The sequence below is a fragment of the Galeopterus variegatus genome, unplaced genomic scaffold, assembly GCF_000696425.1.
Source record: "Galeopterus variegatus unplaced genomic scaffold, G_variegatus-3.0.2 Scaffold434, whole genome shotgun sequence".
Classification (NCBI taxonomy): Eukaryota; Metazoa; Chordata; class Mammalia; order Dermoptera; family Cynocephalidae; genus Galeopterus; species Galeopterus variegatus.
This window is the reverse complement of record NW_007726545.1, coordinates 365869-386034: the sequence shown is the minus strand read 5'-3', so window position 1 is coordinate 386034 and position 20166 is coordinate 365869. Positions and strand designations below refer to the sequence as shown.

The 20166-nt window shown below is 36.0% G+C and overlaps 1 protein-coding gene across 2 annotated transcripts in view; it reads left to right on the top strand.

Annotated features, from left to right (window-relative positions):
- The window catches only part of ARHGAP18 (Rho GTPase activating protein 18), a 183268-nt gene extending 163605 nt beyond the window's left edge, over positions 1-19663 (top strand). For both annotated transcript variants that reach the window (XM_008568712.1, XM_008568711.1), the window contains exons 13-15: positions 12399-12523; positions 16421-16482; positions 17688-19663. In XM_008568712.1, coding sequence (XP_008566934.1) covers positions 12399-12523; positions 16421-16482; positions 17688-17779 — 279 coding nt within the window. In that variant the 3' untranslated portion in view covers positions 17780-19663. The remainder of the gene's footprint in view (positions 1-12398; positions 12524-16420; positions 16483-17687) is intronic.
- Positions 19664-20166: the final 503 nt, after the last annotated feature.

Below are 20166 nucleotides of genomic sequence, written 5' to 3'. Positions count from 1 at the left end.
AAAAATAACAGAATTGTAGACCATAAAAAAGTAACCATTTTCTAATAGCCTTTACTTGTTGTTGAGATTGATATCATACACTTATCACACTACACACCAGAAGTTATATGGCTTGAGGATATACTCCTAGTTCTGACATTAATGAGTGTGACAAGTCATGTTAACTCTCTGGGCTTCATTTTCTTTTATAAAATGATGGGATAGGACCAGATTAATGATGTTTAACCAGATGTTTGCAATAGAGGCATCTGTAGTATTATTTAAAAACAAAACAAAACCCCCAAACTATGACTGAACCACTCCCTGGATCCACTGATTCAGAATCTCCCAGGGCAGGACTTGGGTGTCTGTATTGTATAAAAACTGTAAGGGTAATTCTCCCCCTCCCCCAGTTTGGTGTATATGTGTATGTGGTGTACACATGTATGTTATTTTATCATGGAATTTCTCTAACACAAAAGTAGAAAGAATAGTATATGAACCCCACAAATCCATCATTGACAATCAGAAACATTTTTGTGATCTCATTCTATCCTGTCCCCACATCTTTTCTTTTTCTTTTAGTATTTTTAAGAAAGTCACAGACATCCCATCTTTTCACCCCTAATTACTTCAGGTTGCATCTCTGCTTAGTAAGGTTGTAGTGGTGGCTTTGATAAGCATTTGGGTTATGAATAGCTGAATCATCCAGGCTTCAAGGTCCACTGTGAACCTAAATTTGTGTGATCTTTCTTCTGCCATGCATGCTCACCTCTCAATAGGAAGTTGCACGGTTATGAGGACGTGAGGGCACAGAATAGGCTCTTTATTTTCTTTTAATTGACATATTGTAATTGTACATGCTTATGGGATACAATCTGATGTTTTGATACATATACATGTTATATAATTACTCAGATCAGTGAATGTAATCCTCACCTCATGTATTTATCATTTCTTTGTGCTGAAAAAATTCAAAAGCCTCTCTTCTAGCTGTTATGTAACATACAAAATTTTTTTAACCATTGTCACCCTACTGTGCAATAGAACACTAGAATTTTTTCTTCCTCTCTAATTGTTGGCCAACCTCTCTCTGTTTTCCATTCTCCCCTCCCCTCCCCAGTCTCTGATAACTGTCTGTCTACTATCTATCTCTATTTTATTATTATTATTATTATTATTTTAAGATTCCACATATGAGTGAGATCATATGGTATTTCTCTTTCTGCACCTGGCTTACTTCATTTGACATAACGACCTCCAAGTCCATCCATGTTGCTGCAAATGACAAGATTTCATTCTTTTTTGTGGCTGAATAGTTGTGTTTGTATATTACAATTTTACTTTTTTTATCTATTCATCTGTTGTTGGACACTTAGGTTGATTCCATTGTCTTGGCTGTTGTAAACTGTGCTACAACAAACATGGGAGTGCAGGTATCTCTTTGAAATACTGACTTTGTTTCCTTTGGGTATACACCCAGTAGTGGGATTGCTGGATCATATGGTAGTTCTCTTTTTAATTTTTTGAGGAACCTCCATACAGTTTTCTATAATGGTTGTACTAGTTTACACTCCCACCAACAATGTGTAAATATTTTCTTTTCTCCATATCTTCCAAACAACCAATACTTGCTTTCTTTTGTCTTTTTTGATAATAACCATTCTAACTGGAGTGAGGTGGTATCTCATTGTTCTTTTGATTTGCATTTCTGCAGTAATTAGTGATGTTGCATATTTTTTCATATCCCGTTAGCTATTTGTATGTCTTCTTTTGAGAAATGTCTTTCAAGATCCTTTGCCTATTTTTCAATTGGGTTATTTATGTTTTTGCTGTTGAGTTATTTAAGTTCCGTATATATTCCTGGTAATAACCCCTTGTCAGATGTATAGTTTGCAAATATTTTCTCCCATTCTGTAGGTTCTCTCTATTTTGTTAACAGTTTTGTTTGATATGCAAAATCATTTTAGTTTGATATAATCCCACTTATCTATTTTTGCTTTTATTGCTTGTGCCTTTGAAGTTTTATTTAAAAAATCCTTGCCCAGTCCCATGTTGTGGATTGTCTCCCATATGTTTTCTTCTAGTAGTTTTATAGTTTCGAGTTTTACATTTAAGTCTTTAATCCATCTTCAGTTGATTTTTGTACCTGGTGAAGAGGTAAGGGTCTAGTCTTATTCTTCTGCATGTAGATGTTCAGTTTTCCCAGAACAATTTACTGTGTGTGATGCCTCCAGCTTTGTTCATTTTTTCAGGATTGATTTGGCTATTTGGAGTCATTTTTGGTTCTGTATGAGTTTTAGGATTGTTTTTTCTATCTCAGTGGTGAATGTCATTAGTATTTTGATAGAGATTGCATTAAATGTTTAGATCAGTTTGGGTATAATAGCCATTTTAACAATATTAATTCTTCCAATCCATGAACATAGGATATCTTTCCTTTTATTTATGTCCTTTTCAGTTTCCTTCTTCAAAGTTGTATAGATTTCATTGTAGAGTTCTTTTACCTCTAACATGGATTAAATTGTGTCCTCCATGTTTTATATATTAGAAGCTTGATTCTCCTCTGTGACTGTTAAAAGAATGGGAACTCCTACTGTGGCCATTGAAAGGTGGGGCTTTGAAGAGGTGATTAGATTCTGAGGACCATGCCTAGTGAATGGATTAAGAATGGTGGCCATGGGCGTGGTTCTGAGGGCTTTGAAAGGAGAGCATGTGGGAGTCTGTCTCTCTGCTTCCACCATCCTGTAGTGTGATACTCTGTGTCATTAAAACCATTACCAAGGAATACCCTCACCAGATGTGTTCTCTGGTCTTTGGACTTCCCAGCTCTTGATACTGTAAGCAGTACATTTTGTTTTCTTACAAATCACCCAGTTCCAGGTATTGTGTTATAAGCAATAGAAATGGACTAATACAACCTCTTTGGTTAAGTTTATTCCTAGGTTTCTAATTTTTTTGGTAGTTATTGTAAAAGGAATTGTTTTGTTGGTTTCTTTTCAGATAGTTCACTATTAGTATATAGAAATGCTACTGACTTTTGTATGTTGGTTTTGTATCCTGCAACTTTACTAAATTCATGTGTTTTGACAGTTTTTTGTGGAGTCTTTAGGGTTTTCTTTATATAAGATCATGTCATCTGCAAACAGGGATAGTTTGACTTCCTCCTTTTTGATTTGAATGTCTTTTATTTCTTTCTCTTGTCTAATTACTCTGGCTAGGACTTCCAGTACCATGCTGAATAGAAGTGGTAAAAATGGGCATCCTCATCTTGTTCCTGATCTAAGAGGGAAAAAGCTTTAAGCTTTTCTCCATATCATGTATGATATTGGCTCTGAGTTTGTCATATATGGCCTTTATTTTATTGAGGTACATACCTTCAATACATAGTTTGTTAAGAGTTTTTATGATGAAAGAATGTTGAATTTTGCCAAATGCTTCTTCTGTGACAATTGAAATTTTCTTTCTGTTAATGTGGTGTATCCCATTTATTGATTTGCATGTGTTAAACTATCCTGAAATCCCACTTGGTCATAGTGCATGATATTTTTAGTGTGCTGTTGGATTCAGTTTGCTAGTATCCTGTTGAGAATTTTTGCATCTGTGTTTGATAGGGATATTGGCCTGTAGTTTTCTTTTCTTGTGTCCTTTTTTGTTGATTCTGGTTTTGGAATCAGAGTAATGCTGGCCTTATAAAATGAGTTTGGAAGTATTCCTTCCTCCTCAATTTTTAAAAGTAATCTGAAGAGAATTGGTATTAGTTCTTTTTAAAATGTTTGGAAGAATTCAGCAATGAAGCCCTCAGGTCCTTCCTGGGCTTTTCTTTATTGAAATAGTTTGTGTTACTGATTCAGTTTCCTTACTTGTTATTGGTCTATTCAGGTTCTCTATTTCTTAATAATTTAATCTAGGTTGATTGTGTGTGTCCAGGAATTGATCCATTGCTTTTATGTTATCAAATTTGTTGGTATATAGTTGTTCACAGTCATCTCATGATCCTTTGTATTTCTGTGGTTTTAGTTGTAATGTCTCCTTTTTCACTTCTGATTGCATGAATTTGATTCTGGTTGTATGTATTCTTGGTTAGTCTAGCTAAAGGTTTGTCATTTTTAAAAAAATCTTTTCAAAAAACTAACTCATTGTTTCACAATTTTTTCAATTATTTTTTAGTTTCTATCTCATTTATTTCTGCTCTGAGCTTTGTTATTTCTTTTCTTCTGCCAATTTTGGGTTTAGTTTGTTGTTTTTTAGTTCCTTCAGATACATTATTAGGTTTTAACATAGGTATTTATTGCTATAAATTTTCCTCTTAGAACTGCTTTTGTTGTATCCCATACGTTTTGGTACAATGTGCTACCATTTTCATTTGTCTCAAGGAATTTTTAAATTTCCCTTTCAATTTCTTTTTCAACCATTGGTTCTTTAGGAGCATGTTGTTTAATTTCCATGTATTTATAAGGTTTCTGTAGTTTTCTTGTTATTAATTTCTAGTTTTATACCATTGTGGTCTGAAAAGAAACTTGATATGATGTCTGTCTTTTAAAGTTTGTGTAGACTTGTTTTGTGGCCTAATATACGGTTTATTATGAAGACTATTCCATGTGCAATGGAGAAGAATGTGTATTCTGCAGGTGTTGGATGGAATGTTCTGTAATGTCTGCAAGGTCCATTTGATCTATGGTGCTGTTTAAGTGAGATGTTTCTTTGTTTTCTGTCTAGATGATGTATTCGTTGTTGAAAGTGTGGTGCTAAAGTCCCCTACTATTATTGAATTGCAATATATTTCTCCCCTTAGGTCTATTTGTTTTATATATCTGAGTGCTCCAGGTTGGGTGCATAAATATTAATAATTGTTGTGTCTTATTGCGTTGATCCCTTTACGATTATATAATGACCCTCTTTGTCTCTTTTTACCATTTTTGATTGAAAGTCTGTTTTATCTGATAAATATGGCTACTCCTGCTTACTTTTAGTTTCTGTTTTCACAGAATATCTTTCTCCCGCCCTTTACTTTCAGTCTATATTTGTCTTTAATAGTTAGGTGAATCCCTTTTAGGCAGCACATAATTGGGTCTTGTTTTTTAATCCATTTAGCCACTCTTTGTCTTTTAATTGGAGAGTTTAATCCATTTACATTATTATTACCAAATTATGTTTTTGTTGCCTTAATTTACGTTTATATCTATTGTATGTTCCTTAACCAAATTGTAGCGGTTATTTTTTGACCATTTTGACTTTAAAACTTCATACTAGAGGATTGAAGGATTTACATAGCAACATTACCTCACTGGGATGTTCTGAGTTTGAATTATCATTTTATCTCTACAGGTGAGTTTTTTACTTTTTTAAATGTGTTCATGATAGTAATTATCAACTTTTCATTTTCAGTTGAAGCATTCCCTCAAGCATTACGTGTGAGGTTGGTCTTGTAGTGATGAATTCCCTCAGCTTTTGCTTGTGGGAAGTTCTTTATTTCTGTCTTATTTTTGAAGGATAGCTTTGCTTGATAAAGTATTCTAGGCTGAGAGTTTTTTTCTCTCAGGACTTTGAACATATTATCCCATTCTCTACTGGCCTGCAAGGTTTCTGTTGAGAAATCTGCTGATAGTATAATGTGAATTCCCTTATATGTGACTTGACACTTTTCTCTTGCACCTTTCAGAATTCTCTCTTTGTCTTTGACTTTTGAAAGTTTGATTATGATGGGCCTTGGACAGGATCTTTTTGGCTTTAAGTCAAATTGGGGACCATAAAGTTTCCTGAATCTGAATGGCCATATCTCTCCCAATACTTGGGAAGTTTTTAGCTGTTATATCACTAAATATGGCTTCTGTGCTTTTTCCATCTCTTCTCCCTCAGAAACAGCTATTATTGAAACATTTGTTCAGTTAGTGGTGTCCCATAAGTCTTATAGGCTTTCTGCATTCTTTTTCATTCTTATTTCTTTTTTTTCTTTCTTTTGTTTTCTGGTTTTTTTTGACTCTGAGCAATTTTAAAAGATCTGTATTCAAGTTCATAAATTCTCTTCTGCTTGATCTAGTCTGCTGTTGGAGCTCTCAACTGTATTTTTTATTTCATTCAGTGAATTCTTCAACTCTAAGTAATCTATTTGGTTCTTTTTTATGATATCTCTCTTTGTTAAATATCTCATTCAGATCATGAATTATTTTTCTAATTTCATTGAATTGTTTGCCTCTGTTCTCTTATATTAAGTTTTCTTAAGATCATTATTTGAAATTCCTTTGCAGGCATTTTGTAATTGTCTTTTTCTTTGGTGTCTATTACTGGAGACTTATTGTGTTCCTTTGGGGGTGTCATGTCATGTATCCTTGCTTTCTCATGTTTCTTGTGTCCCTACTTTGATATCTGCACATCAGATAGATAGTTGCTAGAGTGGGCGCTTTGAGATTCCACGAAACATGCCAAGCTGTTCACCATATCTGAACTCACTTGTTGAGGAAATAAAAGTTCTCTCTTGTATGATTAACTTCAGTGTTAACTCAGGATGACCTAGTATCACACCCTTAATTTACAGTGGAGGAACTTGAGTTTTAGAGAATTTACATGACTTGCCAAATGTCCAAAATGATCCTGTAGCATTTTAAGGTTTAAGGCTTTGGACATGAAAAAGAAATTTGTTGCTGCCACCAGAGAATCCTGGAATTAGTAGCAGTGTGGTGTAGATGCTGGGTCATTTGTGGCCAGGGCTGCATGCCTGCAGTCACAACTCTATTTAGAATTCCATTGCTGATTTCATTTAACAGCTCTCACTCCATAGAATTGTCACAGGCTTTGTTTCAAGCATATACTTTAGGTCGGGAAACTGTCTGGATTTACTTCGGGACCCGTGTGGAAAATCAAATTACAATATTAAGCACAAAATCTTGTTTCTTTTTATGACATTCTCTGACTTTTTTTATAGTGTATAAAAAAACCATAATAAAAGAAAAATATCAGAACTTATTTCATTGGAAATTAAATGCTTATTAACTCTGGAAGTTATTTAAGGACTTTCTTTAAAATTCTCTGAATCTGTGAGTTGTATAAAAGTTTAAAGTATTTGGATTACAAAGACCCAATTATAATCAGAATATAGACAGTTCAAGATAGTAGAGAATTCCTTCTATATCGCCACCTCCCAGTACTGTCAGTTTAGACTAGGGTGATAAATATGCTATTTCAGTTTAAGATACCTTGCTAAAATGTCCTTGTGTAATTTCCTAACTATGTGTTATATCTGGCCTTCTTTCAAGAAAGCTGTTATTTCCAATTTGCCCTTTTGAAGTTAAAAGGTTTTCTTGTAGCTTTAAAAATGTCAGCTTTACATTTAAGTTAGCTTTTAATAAAAAAGAAATTAATGTCTCTTCTAAAGGTCTGATGTTAAATTTGTAATCTCTAGAGTGCAAAAATATGAGCAATGTAGTGCTTATACCTTATGAAGAAATACTAAAATAATTGTTTATTTAACCAAATAGCAAATGAAATCAGATTTTTAAAAATATACTTTAATATTTAAAACATATAATAACCATCTGAGGTCATTTTGTTGATTACAATACATTATTACAATGTCTTTGCATGTATACAAAGTTAATATTCTTTAAATCGTAAAATCCTTTGTGACTAAACTTTAATGGTGTGTTAGTCAAATACTGTTCTCCAGTCCTGCTGTACTTCACATAAAATTTCAGTTCATAAGGACCACCGCCCCCCACCTCCTACAGCTGTTAGACCAAAAAACATGAAATAGGAAGGTTACAAAGATTATACTATGCACAGATTCAGCTATTATTATGGCTTAAGTTAAGAACACACTATTTGGCTTAATGATCCAGGCATGTTGTATCTTTTCAAAGCTTGGCAGCTCAATGTAATTAGTATACTAGTAGCTCTAGTATTTGATAGAGCATGGTTCTAGAGTTTGATAGTGGTTGTCATACTTCATTTAAATGAGATTTTTAGCAACATTTATTGTTCATCATCTTTATGTAAATATAATTTGGCCTCCCTTATCAAGATATCCAGCAAAAACTTTCCAGAAACAGCTTTTAAGCAATTCATCTTTACTATTACATCTACTACACTGATTTCTTTTTCAAAGGTAAAAAGGGCATGGTGGATTCGCATTGTCAGACTCTCAATCACTATATTGTTGTGAGAATTTGGATGGGATGTGTTATCACAGAAATAAACAAACTAAGAATTTTCCTGTCCCATAGACACACAGACAGACATATACATGCACACAGTGCTAGAATACAGGTTCCCTAGTTGTCAGAAACTATGGCCAGTCAGCCTAGGAAGGTGCCTTGTGCCATTGTTGGCCTAATGAAAGGCTTTTCAAAGGCATTGATATTCTAACTATGTGAAACAATTCAGAATTTTTGTATTTATTAGTTTGGGAAGGGTTAACACTGAGCCAGACCTGGTTTAGCTCATCTCCCACTCATTGAGGGAAAGGGATGTGGGAAATATTTTATTTCATAGCCATAGGAACCTATGGGAGAGTACCTATGCCTCTTTTCATATTGGCAAAAGCCAGCTCCTGCGTCACATAATACGGCAGTTTTTTAACATTGCACATATACGTGAGAACTCTCAAATGCCCTTAGAAGCTAGTACTTTGGACTCGAATTTCAAACTCTTAACTATCAGAAAGACCCTGGATTCCTGCGTTAGATGTGGTGGTCTCTATGCTAGTCCTGACAGCACCCTGAACTCAGTGCTGTGTTTTATAAGGAAGAAAGGCCATACTATCCAAAGCAACCATCCCTGAACTCATTTAGAATGCACAGTGCTATGGTCATATTATTAGAGGCCTTCAGTTCCTCATGAGATGTATGGGGGGGGCGGGTAGGGAGAGGGGCTTGGGAGCAGGAGATGCTACACCCTCATGCAGGTGCTTGCTAATGTTGATAACTCTAGCTTTTCTCCTTGGCTCCCTGTAGGAGTAAATGACAATTATCTCTTGTAGCATCTTTAATTATTTTCCTCCACTCTGTTTCCCTTCCTGTCTTTTCTTGTAGATGGAGTCAACTTAACTTGTTTCTTTTAGACAGTGTTCCTAGGATTATTCTTTGCCATTAAGGAAATGCATGTTGGTATACTTTTTATTCTAGAGAAATTTTGCTATCAGTAGCATCATTTTTAGTAAAAAAATTTTTTGAGTGATTTAATCAATAACTACTGATAGGTGGCTACAGGTGTGACTCAGATATGTGGCATGTAACTAGAATGCAGGTGTCATATACTAGGATCCCCATTGTAAAGGAGATTCAGTGGAAGGAAGAAATTCCTTTTGACCCTGTGGATCATGGAAGATTCCATGGAGTTTGAGGTGTTTGGCTGGGCCTTGAAAAATGGACAGCAGTGAGATATTTCAGAAGGAGCGTAGAACATACACTAAGATAGGAAAGTATGGGTGTTTGTAACAACATTTGACTGGCCTTTTTAATCCAAACAGTAGAAAGTGCCATAAGGAATAATGAAGGAAAGACAGGGAGCAGACTAAGGCTGCCATATCCCCAAACTCTTTATGGTAACATTACTTTTCTGGATCATTTTGGTTTTGCAACTTATTTATTTTGGATCCTCTCTATAAAAAACTTTATCATATCATCTTACTTCACTTTAAATGTCAGCATAGATTTGGCTGACTGTTTGGTATTCTAGGGCTGGGTAAGACATAATTATAGGAATAACTCTTGTCACCATTACTTTCATCAAATAAAATATATCTAAGGATATTTGGCACTGTGACTTGACCAGGATTTCCTGTTAGCATCAGCATCAAGGAGATGGCTATCTGCAAACCCTAGCCTGCCATTCAGGGCTTTGTACAATATAATATTAATAATAACAGATGATCGAATCCAAAATACCAATATTTGTTGCCCTTACTGAGTGGACAGATAGTATTGGGCTTTTATGAACTCAATTCTTCAAATGTTCCCGTTACAGTTTTCACTCTAACATTAAAATTGTCAGTGCTGGCTTATTGCTTATCTCCTGTGAGGAAACAGGTGAGGCCAGGCCAGCAGGTAGAATGGCCCCAGCAGGAAATAAGCTAGAGATCAAAGCCAAGAGAGGGGTTCATGTAGCAGTTCATGTATTCCCTGAGTTGTGGTTACATCATTGCTTGACTAACTACTTTGAAAGGAAAAAGCTAACATTACCACCACATGAAATGCCCCATCCATTGTCAGGAGCAGCTCATTTTCCAAAATGTTACAAATGAAAATAAAGTCTGTCACAGAATCAAGGAAAAAGGTAAATTAGACTTGAATCCTAGGGGCAAGGTCAAGACTAAGCCATCAAGCCAAACTACATAGCCCAGAAAGTAGAAGTTAAAAAACCAAGCCAAGGGTCCAGGCTGGATCAAGAGATGAAGCAGGAATTGAGGGGTCTGGGCATGGGTTGGAATTGAGAGGTTGGAGTTAAGATGTCCTTCAAGGATGAAGTGGAGCACAGTACCCCTCCCAAAGAGAAATTAGATAAGGATGGTGGGAACGCACTTCCTCTCCCAGCAAGGTCACAATTAGGAAGCCTTGGGAAGCTTTGTATGTCTTTGTGTGGGTTTGCAATAAGTGTGCTCTGTGGTCAGGTGAGAGCGGCAGGATTTCCGAGGTCAGTGGTCTGGTCTTCTGCTGTGTCCTCGTATGTCTAGTGGGTGTTTGCAGTCCATGGTCTTACACAATCCCATGCTCCCTCTACTGTCTCATATGCTGGCCCTTCTTTTTTTTTTTTTTTTTCCTGGCCCTTTTTTTTTTTTTTTTTCCTGGCCCTTTTTTTTTTTTTTTTTCCTGGCCCTTTTTTTTTTTTTTTTTCCTTTTTGTCTTTGTTACCGACCGGTAACGGGATCGCAACCCTCGGTGTCGCGCCCGTACCGGGGACCGGCAATGGGATCGCAACCCTTGGTGTTGCGCCCGCACCGCGCTCAGCCAGTGAGCGGGAACCGGTCTCCACATGGGATCCGAACCCTCGGTGGGAGCGCCGCCGCACTCCCAAGCGGCGCACTTCTCCAGTGCGCCCCCCGGCCGGCCCCTTTTTTTTTTTTTTTTTCCTTTTTGTCTTTGTTACCGACCGGTAACGGGATCGCAACCCTCGGTGTCGCGCCCGTACCGGGGACCGGCAATGGGATCGCAACCCTTGGTGTTGCGCCCGCACCGCGCTCAGCCAGTGAGCGGGAACCGGTCTCCACATGGGATCCGAACCCTCGGTGGGAGCGCCGCCGCACTCCCAAGCGGCGCACTTCTCCAGTGCGCCCCCAGGCCGGCCCTTTTTTTTTTTTTTTTCCTGGCCCTTCTTTATTATTCCCACACTAAATCTCTGATGTTACTGAGAAGTAATTTAAAATTTTGGGGGTGGGGAAGCACCCATATTTTTATGCAGTTTGATTCTAAAGGCATATTATTTTTGTTGATCTTTGAAAGAAATCAAATTAATGGCATTTGCGGTATTATCTGTGCTTTATGTTAAAAAAATAGCAACTCAAGACATTGTGCATTTTTTAAATGATGTGATATTGTGGGCACAAAAATAATATTGTGCAATGAAGGACTTGTGTCTTATTTATCTAGTAGGTAAGTAGACCTAGCTCCGTATCAGCCACTCAGTAGATAGTAAATTTTGGTTGAATTAAGCAGGATTTGTGGTATTCAAAGCATTATCTTTCAACCTAATTTGTGCATGCTGTTGTTCTAAAGTCTAATATATATGTTTATACATAATAAATTGGTATTTATTGTAGCAGAACCATTTAAGAATTAAGTCTAATATTTCAAATGCTATAGCTGTCATTTTGATATTACAAGTCTCAAAATCTTTCACTGATATCTCCAAATCCCTAAAATGTTCTTGACATCTACAGGCAGAGGACTTAGAACTGCTCATCTTAAGCTCAAAATGTATAGTCAAAATGTAATCTCATTAACTAAGTGGGCAGCAGACACAATACAGATATATTAGAAAAGTATGTTATCTTTTTTTTTAGACATGCAGGGACAAAAAATTTTTGTAAAATGTTGTGAATGTGTGGGAAGATTTTTTAAGTGCACACACCGCAACAGCAACTTCTTTCTGATTCAATTTCATAAATCGCTGCATGAAGAAGCACCCTCTAGTAGATAATACTCAGAAATCAGCACTTAATACGGCAGTAATGGTTATTGCTGTCATTCTTTACATCTTTAAAAATAATTAAGCATTACTGCACAAGCATTATAAAGTTCCCCTATCACCATTGAGAGGATATTTGAGGTTTGATGTAATTTAGCAAATTACATTATACAGTAGTTAAGGTTTTTATGTAGTGAAGTAAAATGCGTAGTAGTTAAGCACACTTACCATATAATGCATCGTACAGAGTTACATGTTCCAGCTGCTGCCAGCTTTGTTCCAGTGTCATTATTGCTTTGCAGGCTGACGTTCCTCAGGGAGTGATTCGAGTGCAAGCTCCCCATCTTTCGAAAGTTTCCATGGCAATACAGCTAACTGAAGAACTAAAAGCCAGCGATGTGCTTGCCAGGTTTCTCAGCCAGGAAAGGTAGAGGCATGTTTCGTTTTAATTATTCCGTGGTGTAACTCACTTGCTCTTTCTCCTTCTCTCTTTTTTTTTTTTTAAGCTAAGGGGTGGTGTGATGTGCTTAAAAATTTTTTCTTCTCGGCAGAATAGGAGAGCAGACTTAGCAATTAGACTGCTGGAATGAGTTTGGTTCCTTTGGTGTAGTTGGAGTTCAAGTTGAACCACTTGTAAGCAGGATGTCTGAGCATTCCTTCACTGTGCCTGCAATGAGCTTGGCAAGTGAGACCACTCAGTATTCTTCCCAGAATATGTTGATTGGAGGTTAATTACTGTTTGTAGGCTGTTAGGAAAATTACTAATTGGGATACAGTGGGATTAAAACAAAAGACACAACTTTTTCTGTGAGATATAATGAATAAAAACATGCTCAAATTTAAAAACAAAAGAACATAAAGAATTAAGAAAGGACCCCCAGTCCCATTAACTCTGAAGTCATAAAGGGAGGACACACCATGTTAATTAAGGACAACCAAGCCCTGCACCTCTATTTCGGGACCGATGGAGCAAGGGGAGTCCTTTGAAAACTATTGACGTCACTCTCACTATTATAGTGTGTGCTTTCTGGGACATTTTGCAATATCTTTTCTTGAATTTTAGGGGTTCTAACAAGTGTACTGGGTTTTCAGTTTTCAGCCTTTGAATTTTTATTTCTAGCTAAAGTTATCTTTTAATGTCCCCCTGCCCCGACCCCCGTTTCCAGTTGTTGAAATACATGAATATAAATTTTTAGAAAGAAAGCTGCTAATGCCAGGGCATCGGCCTCTTAGTTTATGAATAATCTGTTTGGGTCTTTTTTAAAAATTTAATCTCCTCATCTCAACATTCGGGGTCTCTAATCAAGGTTTCTGCCAAAGCCTCTCCAATTTTAATATAGTACTTCACATATTAATATGTTTCTGCTCTGTTTAAAGCCCTCTGCTAGGCTGGAAAGGGTATAAACATATATTTTAAAGTACCTTCCCTCAGGGTTTATAAATCGGGAGAAGGATGAATCTGTACAGCTAACAGATGGTGATAAAATGGGAGAGAGGCTTATTGGTAATATCTGGGTTTTCAGTAAGCCAGCGTAAACTGCCCTCGCAACAACATGCAGAAGTAAGCACTATGACTACTTCTGTTTACTGCTAAGAAAATCCAAGATGTGCAAAGTCACACTTTTTTTTATAGGTGGTGGAGCTGGAATTCTAAATATGTGGTTTCTTTCTCCAAATGCAGTCCCTTAACGATGCTCCACACTAACTCCAGGGTTTAGAGATCATCACGGATCTGGTGATCTCTCTTTAGAGAGCCACACTGGTGTAGAGTCTTAGAGGAGATGGAATTTTATGGGTTTAAGTCCTAGAACAGTTGAAATTTCTCAGGATTAAGTCCTGGGGGCAGTTGGAATTTCTCAGGATTAAGTCCTGGGGGCAGTTGGAATTTCTCAGGATTAAGTCCTGGGGGCAGTTGGAATTTCTCAGGATTAAATCCTGGGGGCAGTTGGAATTTCTCAGACATCTTTGCTGCCAAAAGGGTCTCTCAGCTTCATTGAAGACAACCCACTCCCTCTTTACTGCCAGCCTAGACTTCGTGGCTACCAACTTTTGCCACCTGGAATGATGTCCCCTCCTCTCCCAGATTGTCTACCTGAAGGTGTGGCCAGACTTCAGATATAAGCAGCTCTTCCAGGCTAGACAAAGTTAATTAGCACAGCATTTACTTTCAGGACCCAATTGCTCATTTAGTCTGTGCTTTTGTTCCTCTGCTTGCTGATAGTACAAAATCTGACTGTGAAGTTGTGCAGTATAGTCAACCATGACTTTAATATTTACACTAGAGCATGAAACAGTGGGAGTATATCGTTATAGAAAGCACCACTTTTGTGACACTTGCCTTCTGCGTATTTGGATTGTCTGCCTGTGGTGCTTTTATTTAAATAAGTATTTGTTATCCCCTGGAGCAGGGTCCCTTCTTCTACATCCTACCTTCTTCTGTCCTCCTCCCACCACAGTGAAGTCTGATAAACTTCTCTCTCCATTTGCCTCCCCCCCCGCCCAGTCCCCCAATCCTCAGCCCTTTTCCCTGTGCTTAAAGTTGCTGGAGACAGAAAATCAATGTGAATGCTCACTAGTCCTGCATCTCCTTAGGCTAGTTTTTATTATAATCTCAAGTCTCAAGTTCCTCAGTCATAGGAGTGGACCATAATAGTATCTACTGTATAATAAGTATTATGATAATTAACTAGGAAAATGACCACGAAACACGTAGCACTGTCTGTCTGGGCCACCTAGTAAGTGAATTCCCTGATAAATGTGTGTGTGTGTGTGTGTGTGTGTGTGTGTGTGTGTGTGTGTGTGTGTATTTTTTCTTCTTCCTCCACATTCCCGTGTCTCTCCCACTTGTGTTCCACTTGTATTGGACCAGTTGGAAACCCTACTTCCCTTCATCCTTTTTCTCCACTTTCTCAACTGAAGCCAACAAACACATAAATGACATAAAATAAATGTACAATAAATTATGCATTTATTCACCAATCGTTGATAAAAATTACTGTTGCCTTTTTTAAATTACAAATTTGTTGATTGGCCTTATGCTGATACATGCATGTACCAGGAAATCCAGTTCAGGTTTCCTTAAAGGGGAACAAGAACACAGACACTTGAAAATCAATCTGAGAGCAATTTTTCTTTTCCATGTCTCCCAAAACATTCTGTTTGGGTTTCATAGAAACCGTAACTCTTTATACTCTTAGTTTACCAAGTTATGTATTATAAATGAAACTAATTATTTAATTAAAATAATAAGCATGCACCTGGTTGGAAATAAGGTGAGTTGACTCCTGGTTGGGATAGAACGCAGCAGGTGGAACCACAGCATGAGGGGGTACACAGCCCTGAGTGCCCAGTGTGCTGCGGACATAGGGTAGATGGAGAAAGTTAGATCACTACATGAGCCATTAAATGGTTGATAGGAAAGTTGCTCCTGTACCACATTCTTCCTTATTATGCCTTAAATACAAGTCAGACCTGGTTTCTTCTTCTCAGTCCCAGAGAGTGTGTCCTAAGGGCCTTATATCAGCGGTTTCCAAACCTTTCCCATGTATCAGAATTCACTGTAGAGCATTTTAAAAGCAGATTCTTGGGCTTCATCCTAGACCTATTAAATCAGAATTCCTAGAGCTCTGAATCTGAATTTTTAGCAGGTTTCTCTGGTGATTCTTTTGCAGAAAGATTTGAAACCCACTGAATTTTACCAATTTTATGTTTGAACCTCATTTTCTAAAGGAGTTTATTCTTTGGAGAGCAGAAATCTGTAAACACAACCTACTTGGTAAAGTCAGGTCTTCCTAAAGGCTGCTTCTGCGCTGAGTGTATGTACCTCCCACATCTGAACTGCCAGCGCAGAATCTTGTCCTACTCCTTCCATTCATCTTGTGCACTGACTTGCCAACACAGCAGACCTACGATAAATACTTAATGAATAAACCCAATGTGAAAACTGAGGTGGAAACATTTCTTTTTATAATTTTATGAGGCCCTTTTTGGACCCTAATGCAAAGTAGATAATCATATTTTAATAATTTGATTGGCAAGTAAAATGTTACATTAACTTTTCTTTTTAATTTTACACATTTAGATAATGATTTATTATTTTGCCTTCAGACGTATGATTCCATTTGTTTATTTTAATTCACAGGTGTGACATTTTTATTACGTATTCGGCACATTTAACAGATGGGAAAATACAAATGTGTAGATAATTACAGGGTGTCTAAGTTATGAATTTTCCATATGAGCCAGAATTCCCCAAGCATGTTAAAGTGATTTACTTGCAAGCTGTTTGATGATACAACTAATCAGTTTGTTTTGTCCCGAATAGTGGGGTTGCCCAGACTCTCAAGAAAGGGGAAGTTTTTCTGTATGAAATTGGAGGAAATATTGGTAAGCACATTTTTTTTTCTTTGCATTCTTTATGCTAATTTGACATTGTTGGTGGTTATTATATCTTTGGAGGGAAAAAAGGGAATGAGAAATAAAATATAACATCCTTTAGACAGTTGCTGAATACTGTAGACTTGTTTAATGGTCCGGCCTTTTCCTTCAGGCTCTATTTGAGCTCCTTCTGTACAGATGTTCATCTGTGTTCAACTTCAGCAAAGATAGGTTCCCTATATTAGGAATAACTCTAGAATGGTTAATGATGCACATTTTTAAAAACTTCATTCTTTTTTATATGCCCATGTCATACAAGGAAGTAGTTGAGCGTATTTAAGATGAAGATAACACTTTTATTTTGCTATAGCACTAGATATTTTTAGTAAAAGCAGAAATTATTTTTGTTGTAGTTGATTTTCTACTAAATTTTATACATACACGTTCTCTCCCTCTCACACATACTCATACACACTCATGTTATTAACTTATGAAACAGAAATAGAATAAGTAAACTAATTTTGACCATGTTCTATATTTTATTTTGTAATTATCAGTGAGTCTTATTTGTCTCTTTTTTAAAATTTAAAATAAACTTTTTCTCTCACTTTAACTTTTGAAAATGTTAAGGGTGAAATTGTTAAGAAATAAATGAAATGATGTTTAATTTGAGATAGTAATTAAAAATAATTTTAAGATAAGTTTTGCAGAATATTTTTTTCTGGGACTTAAAACTGTTAGTAAATATTGAAAGTTGAATACAGGAATATGAAGGCTCACCCTTAAAATTTAAATAAACCACAACTCCACTAGAAAATTGGAATTGTTAACTCTATTAGTAAAGATAATTTAAATAGTAATATATTTGATTTTTCATGTGACTCTTAGATCTTTGGAATTAAGTGTGGATTCTTAGATGGATTCAAAACTGTTGCCTCTCTTAAAGGTGAATAAGCTTTTAAGAAACCATTTAAAAGCCCATCACACAAAGTTTTTTCAGCTTCCTGAATTAATTTGAAACCTGTTTGTTTAAAGAAAGGCTATCAAATTGACTTTTCCAATATTTGGCTAATTCTTATAATATGATGCTGAGAAACAGGAAGGGATGAGAAGTATTTTGAAGTCTAAGACTTCAGTCAAACCATTAAGCTTAAGTTTAAAATTGCACTCCAGTCTACCCCCTGTATTAAACTGATACAACATCTCTTTAATAGGGGAACGCTGCCTCGATGATGACACTTACATGAAGGACTTATATCAGCTCAACCCAAATGCGGAGTGGGTTATAAAGTCAAAGCCATTGTAAAGACTTAACAAGCTGCAGATAACCACGAGGACTTCTGTAGTAATTCTTGCTGGGTCAAGAGTGTAAATAAAAGAAATAGCAGGACTCCTATCATTCAGCTGTACCCAATTATTACAGAGTGACACTTTTAAGCCTTAAAAACTTATAGATTTGTGCTGCTGCCAGAATTATAATAATTATTATTAATATTATTATTAAAAACAAATATTTCTAAAGCAAGAGGAAAGGGGCCTAATTAGCCTGTGAGCTGTTTTCATATACTCTGTGAATTGTGTCCAGATGTGATATAGTTTTTTTTATATGAAAGTATACTCTTTTTCTACTCCCTTTTTCCCCTAAAGTCATATATACTGGAATATATACTTTCTCACCGTTCTTACCTCCTCACATCTGCCTCCCCCCGACTAGGTTTGTTTCTTAACCAAAAAGATAACAAATACCAGGTGTGGCAAGTTGTGAAAACAGCACATATTAAACCAGACCTAATTCAGCAGTATTCCTGCCCCTGTGGAATGTTAGTATTCATCTCTTTGAATCATTTGTTCAAACAATAATATCCTCCTCCTCCTTGCTGTACCCCCATGAGGTGATTTGCATTCTTTTCAGTTCATCTGACATATGTGCACAGAACTGTATCCACGATCAAGAAAATAGAACTGTCGGAAGCTGCCAATTATTACCGAACCATTGAATACTTATATGCTAAGAATAAATAAAATATACCCATGTGGATTAACTGGATTATGGATAACAAGAGAGTGAAAGCCAAATCATTTTGTGTATGCTGTTCTCTTCCAAATGGAATTTAAAAAGTCATAGCTGGCTTTACCTATTGTCATATTAGCATCATACATATGCATGATAGTATAATCTAGTAATGGTTGGAGAACATATTCTACTTAAAGAGCGTTTTTTTTTTTTTTTTTTAACTCCTGAATAAGTCTACTGGAAGGGTTATTCTGAGTATGACACAGTCATGTGAACAAGCTTTTGTTTGTGCACCTATTTTAAATAATCCAAGTAAATTTATTAAAATGTTGTGGAAAGTACTATTCCCAGGGATTTTAATGCACAAACTATATTGTGACAAGAGGTGAGCTCTGTACTGTAAATAAGAGAAATGAAGTGAGAGAGAAGTGTTAAATATTTTTGGAGTTTAGAGAGTAGTAAATAGAAGGTGATGTAAATGTGTGCTGCACAAACTGCGTTTATGACACTTTTAGTAATACTTTAGGAAAAATTACACCTTCTGAGAAGCTCTTGATGTCACTCTATTCAGGAGGGAAAATGCTGTTAATGAGAACAGTCAAATTTTTTAGTGTATGATTACGAGAGCAGCCTCTGGATATCATAACAAATAATTGAGTGGTGATTCGTGCCATTGCTTTTTTATTTAAAAATAAATTTTATAATTAAATGGTTTTTTTCTAAATTATCTTCTCTTGGAATTATTACTTTTAATCCTATTTGTTTATGAGCTAACTTTGCTTTTCTTCATTCTTTTTTTAATTAATATTATTTTAAATCAACAAATGGACTATTTTTGTTAAAAGTCACTGCTACTATTTTATTGCTCCTGCTGCTCCTGCATTGATCCCTAAAGTGGGAAGGCCTGTGAGAGATACACACTTGTTTCCTTTCAAAGTTTTTCCTTATGCAAATTTATATTCTTTAGGACTTTCAAAACACATTGTTTATACTGTTTCTGATTTTGACAGTATGTCATTATTTCCCAGTTAGCAAAATAATATTTTATTAATGGTTTGATGAAACAATTAACAGTGTAAATGAAAAATTAAGTGCTTGAGACATTTTAGGGGTGCATAACTTCAACAAAAGACAGGAGTGAATATAATGATTTAAATAAATGGCTTTCTAAAAGCATATGCCAACTAATTTTTACCATGTTTACTACCTACCTGGGGAGAAGGGACGACACGAGGTTTTTGATCATGACAAAGTACCAGATCTTGGTAAAGAAAAATGAAAATGTGAAAATGCCATTTTGAGTTTTTCTTAGAAATTATGACCCAAGTTCATTGACATTGAGCAATATTGCATGTAAATAATAAAAAAATCCATCTACATTTCTAAAGAGGAGAAACTTGATAGTGTAAAACCTCAAATATAAATGTCCTGGTATTCCAAATGCTTTTGCTGTGATTTTTTTTTTTTTTTTTTTTTCCTTAAGTGAGTTTGAAATATCAGGGTAGATTTTTTTTTTTTTTTTTTTTTCCTTAAGGGGGTTTGAAATTTCAGGGGAGATTTTTTTTTTTTTTTTTTTTTTCCTTAAGTGAGTTTGAAATATCAGGGTAGATTTTTTTTTTGTTGTTTATTTGTGAGGGAAAATAAAAACAAATGTGTTTGCATCTCAAGTATTTTAACTC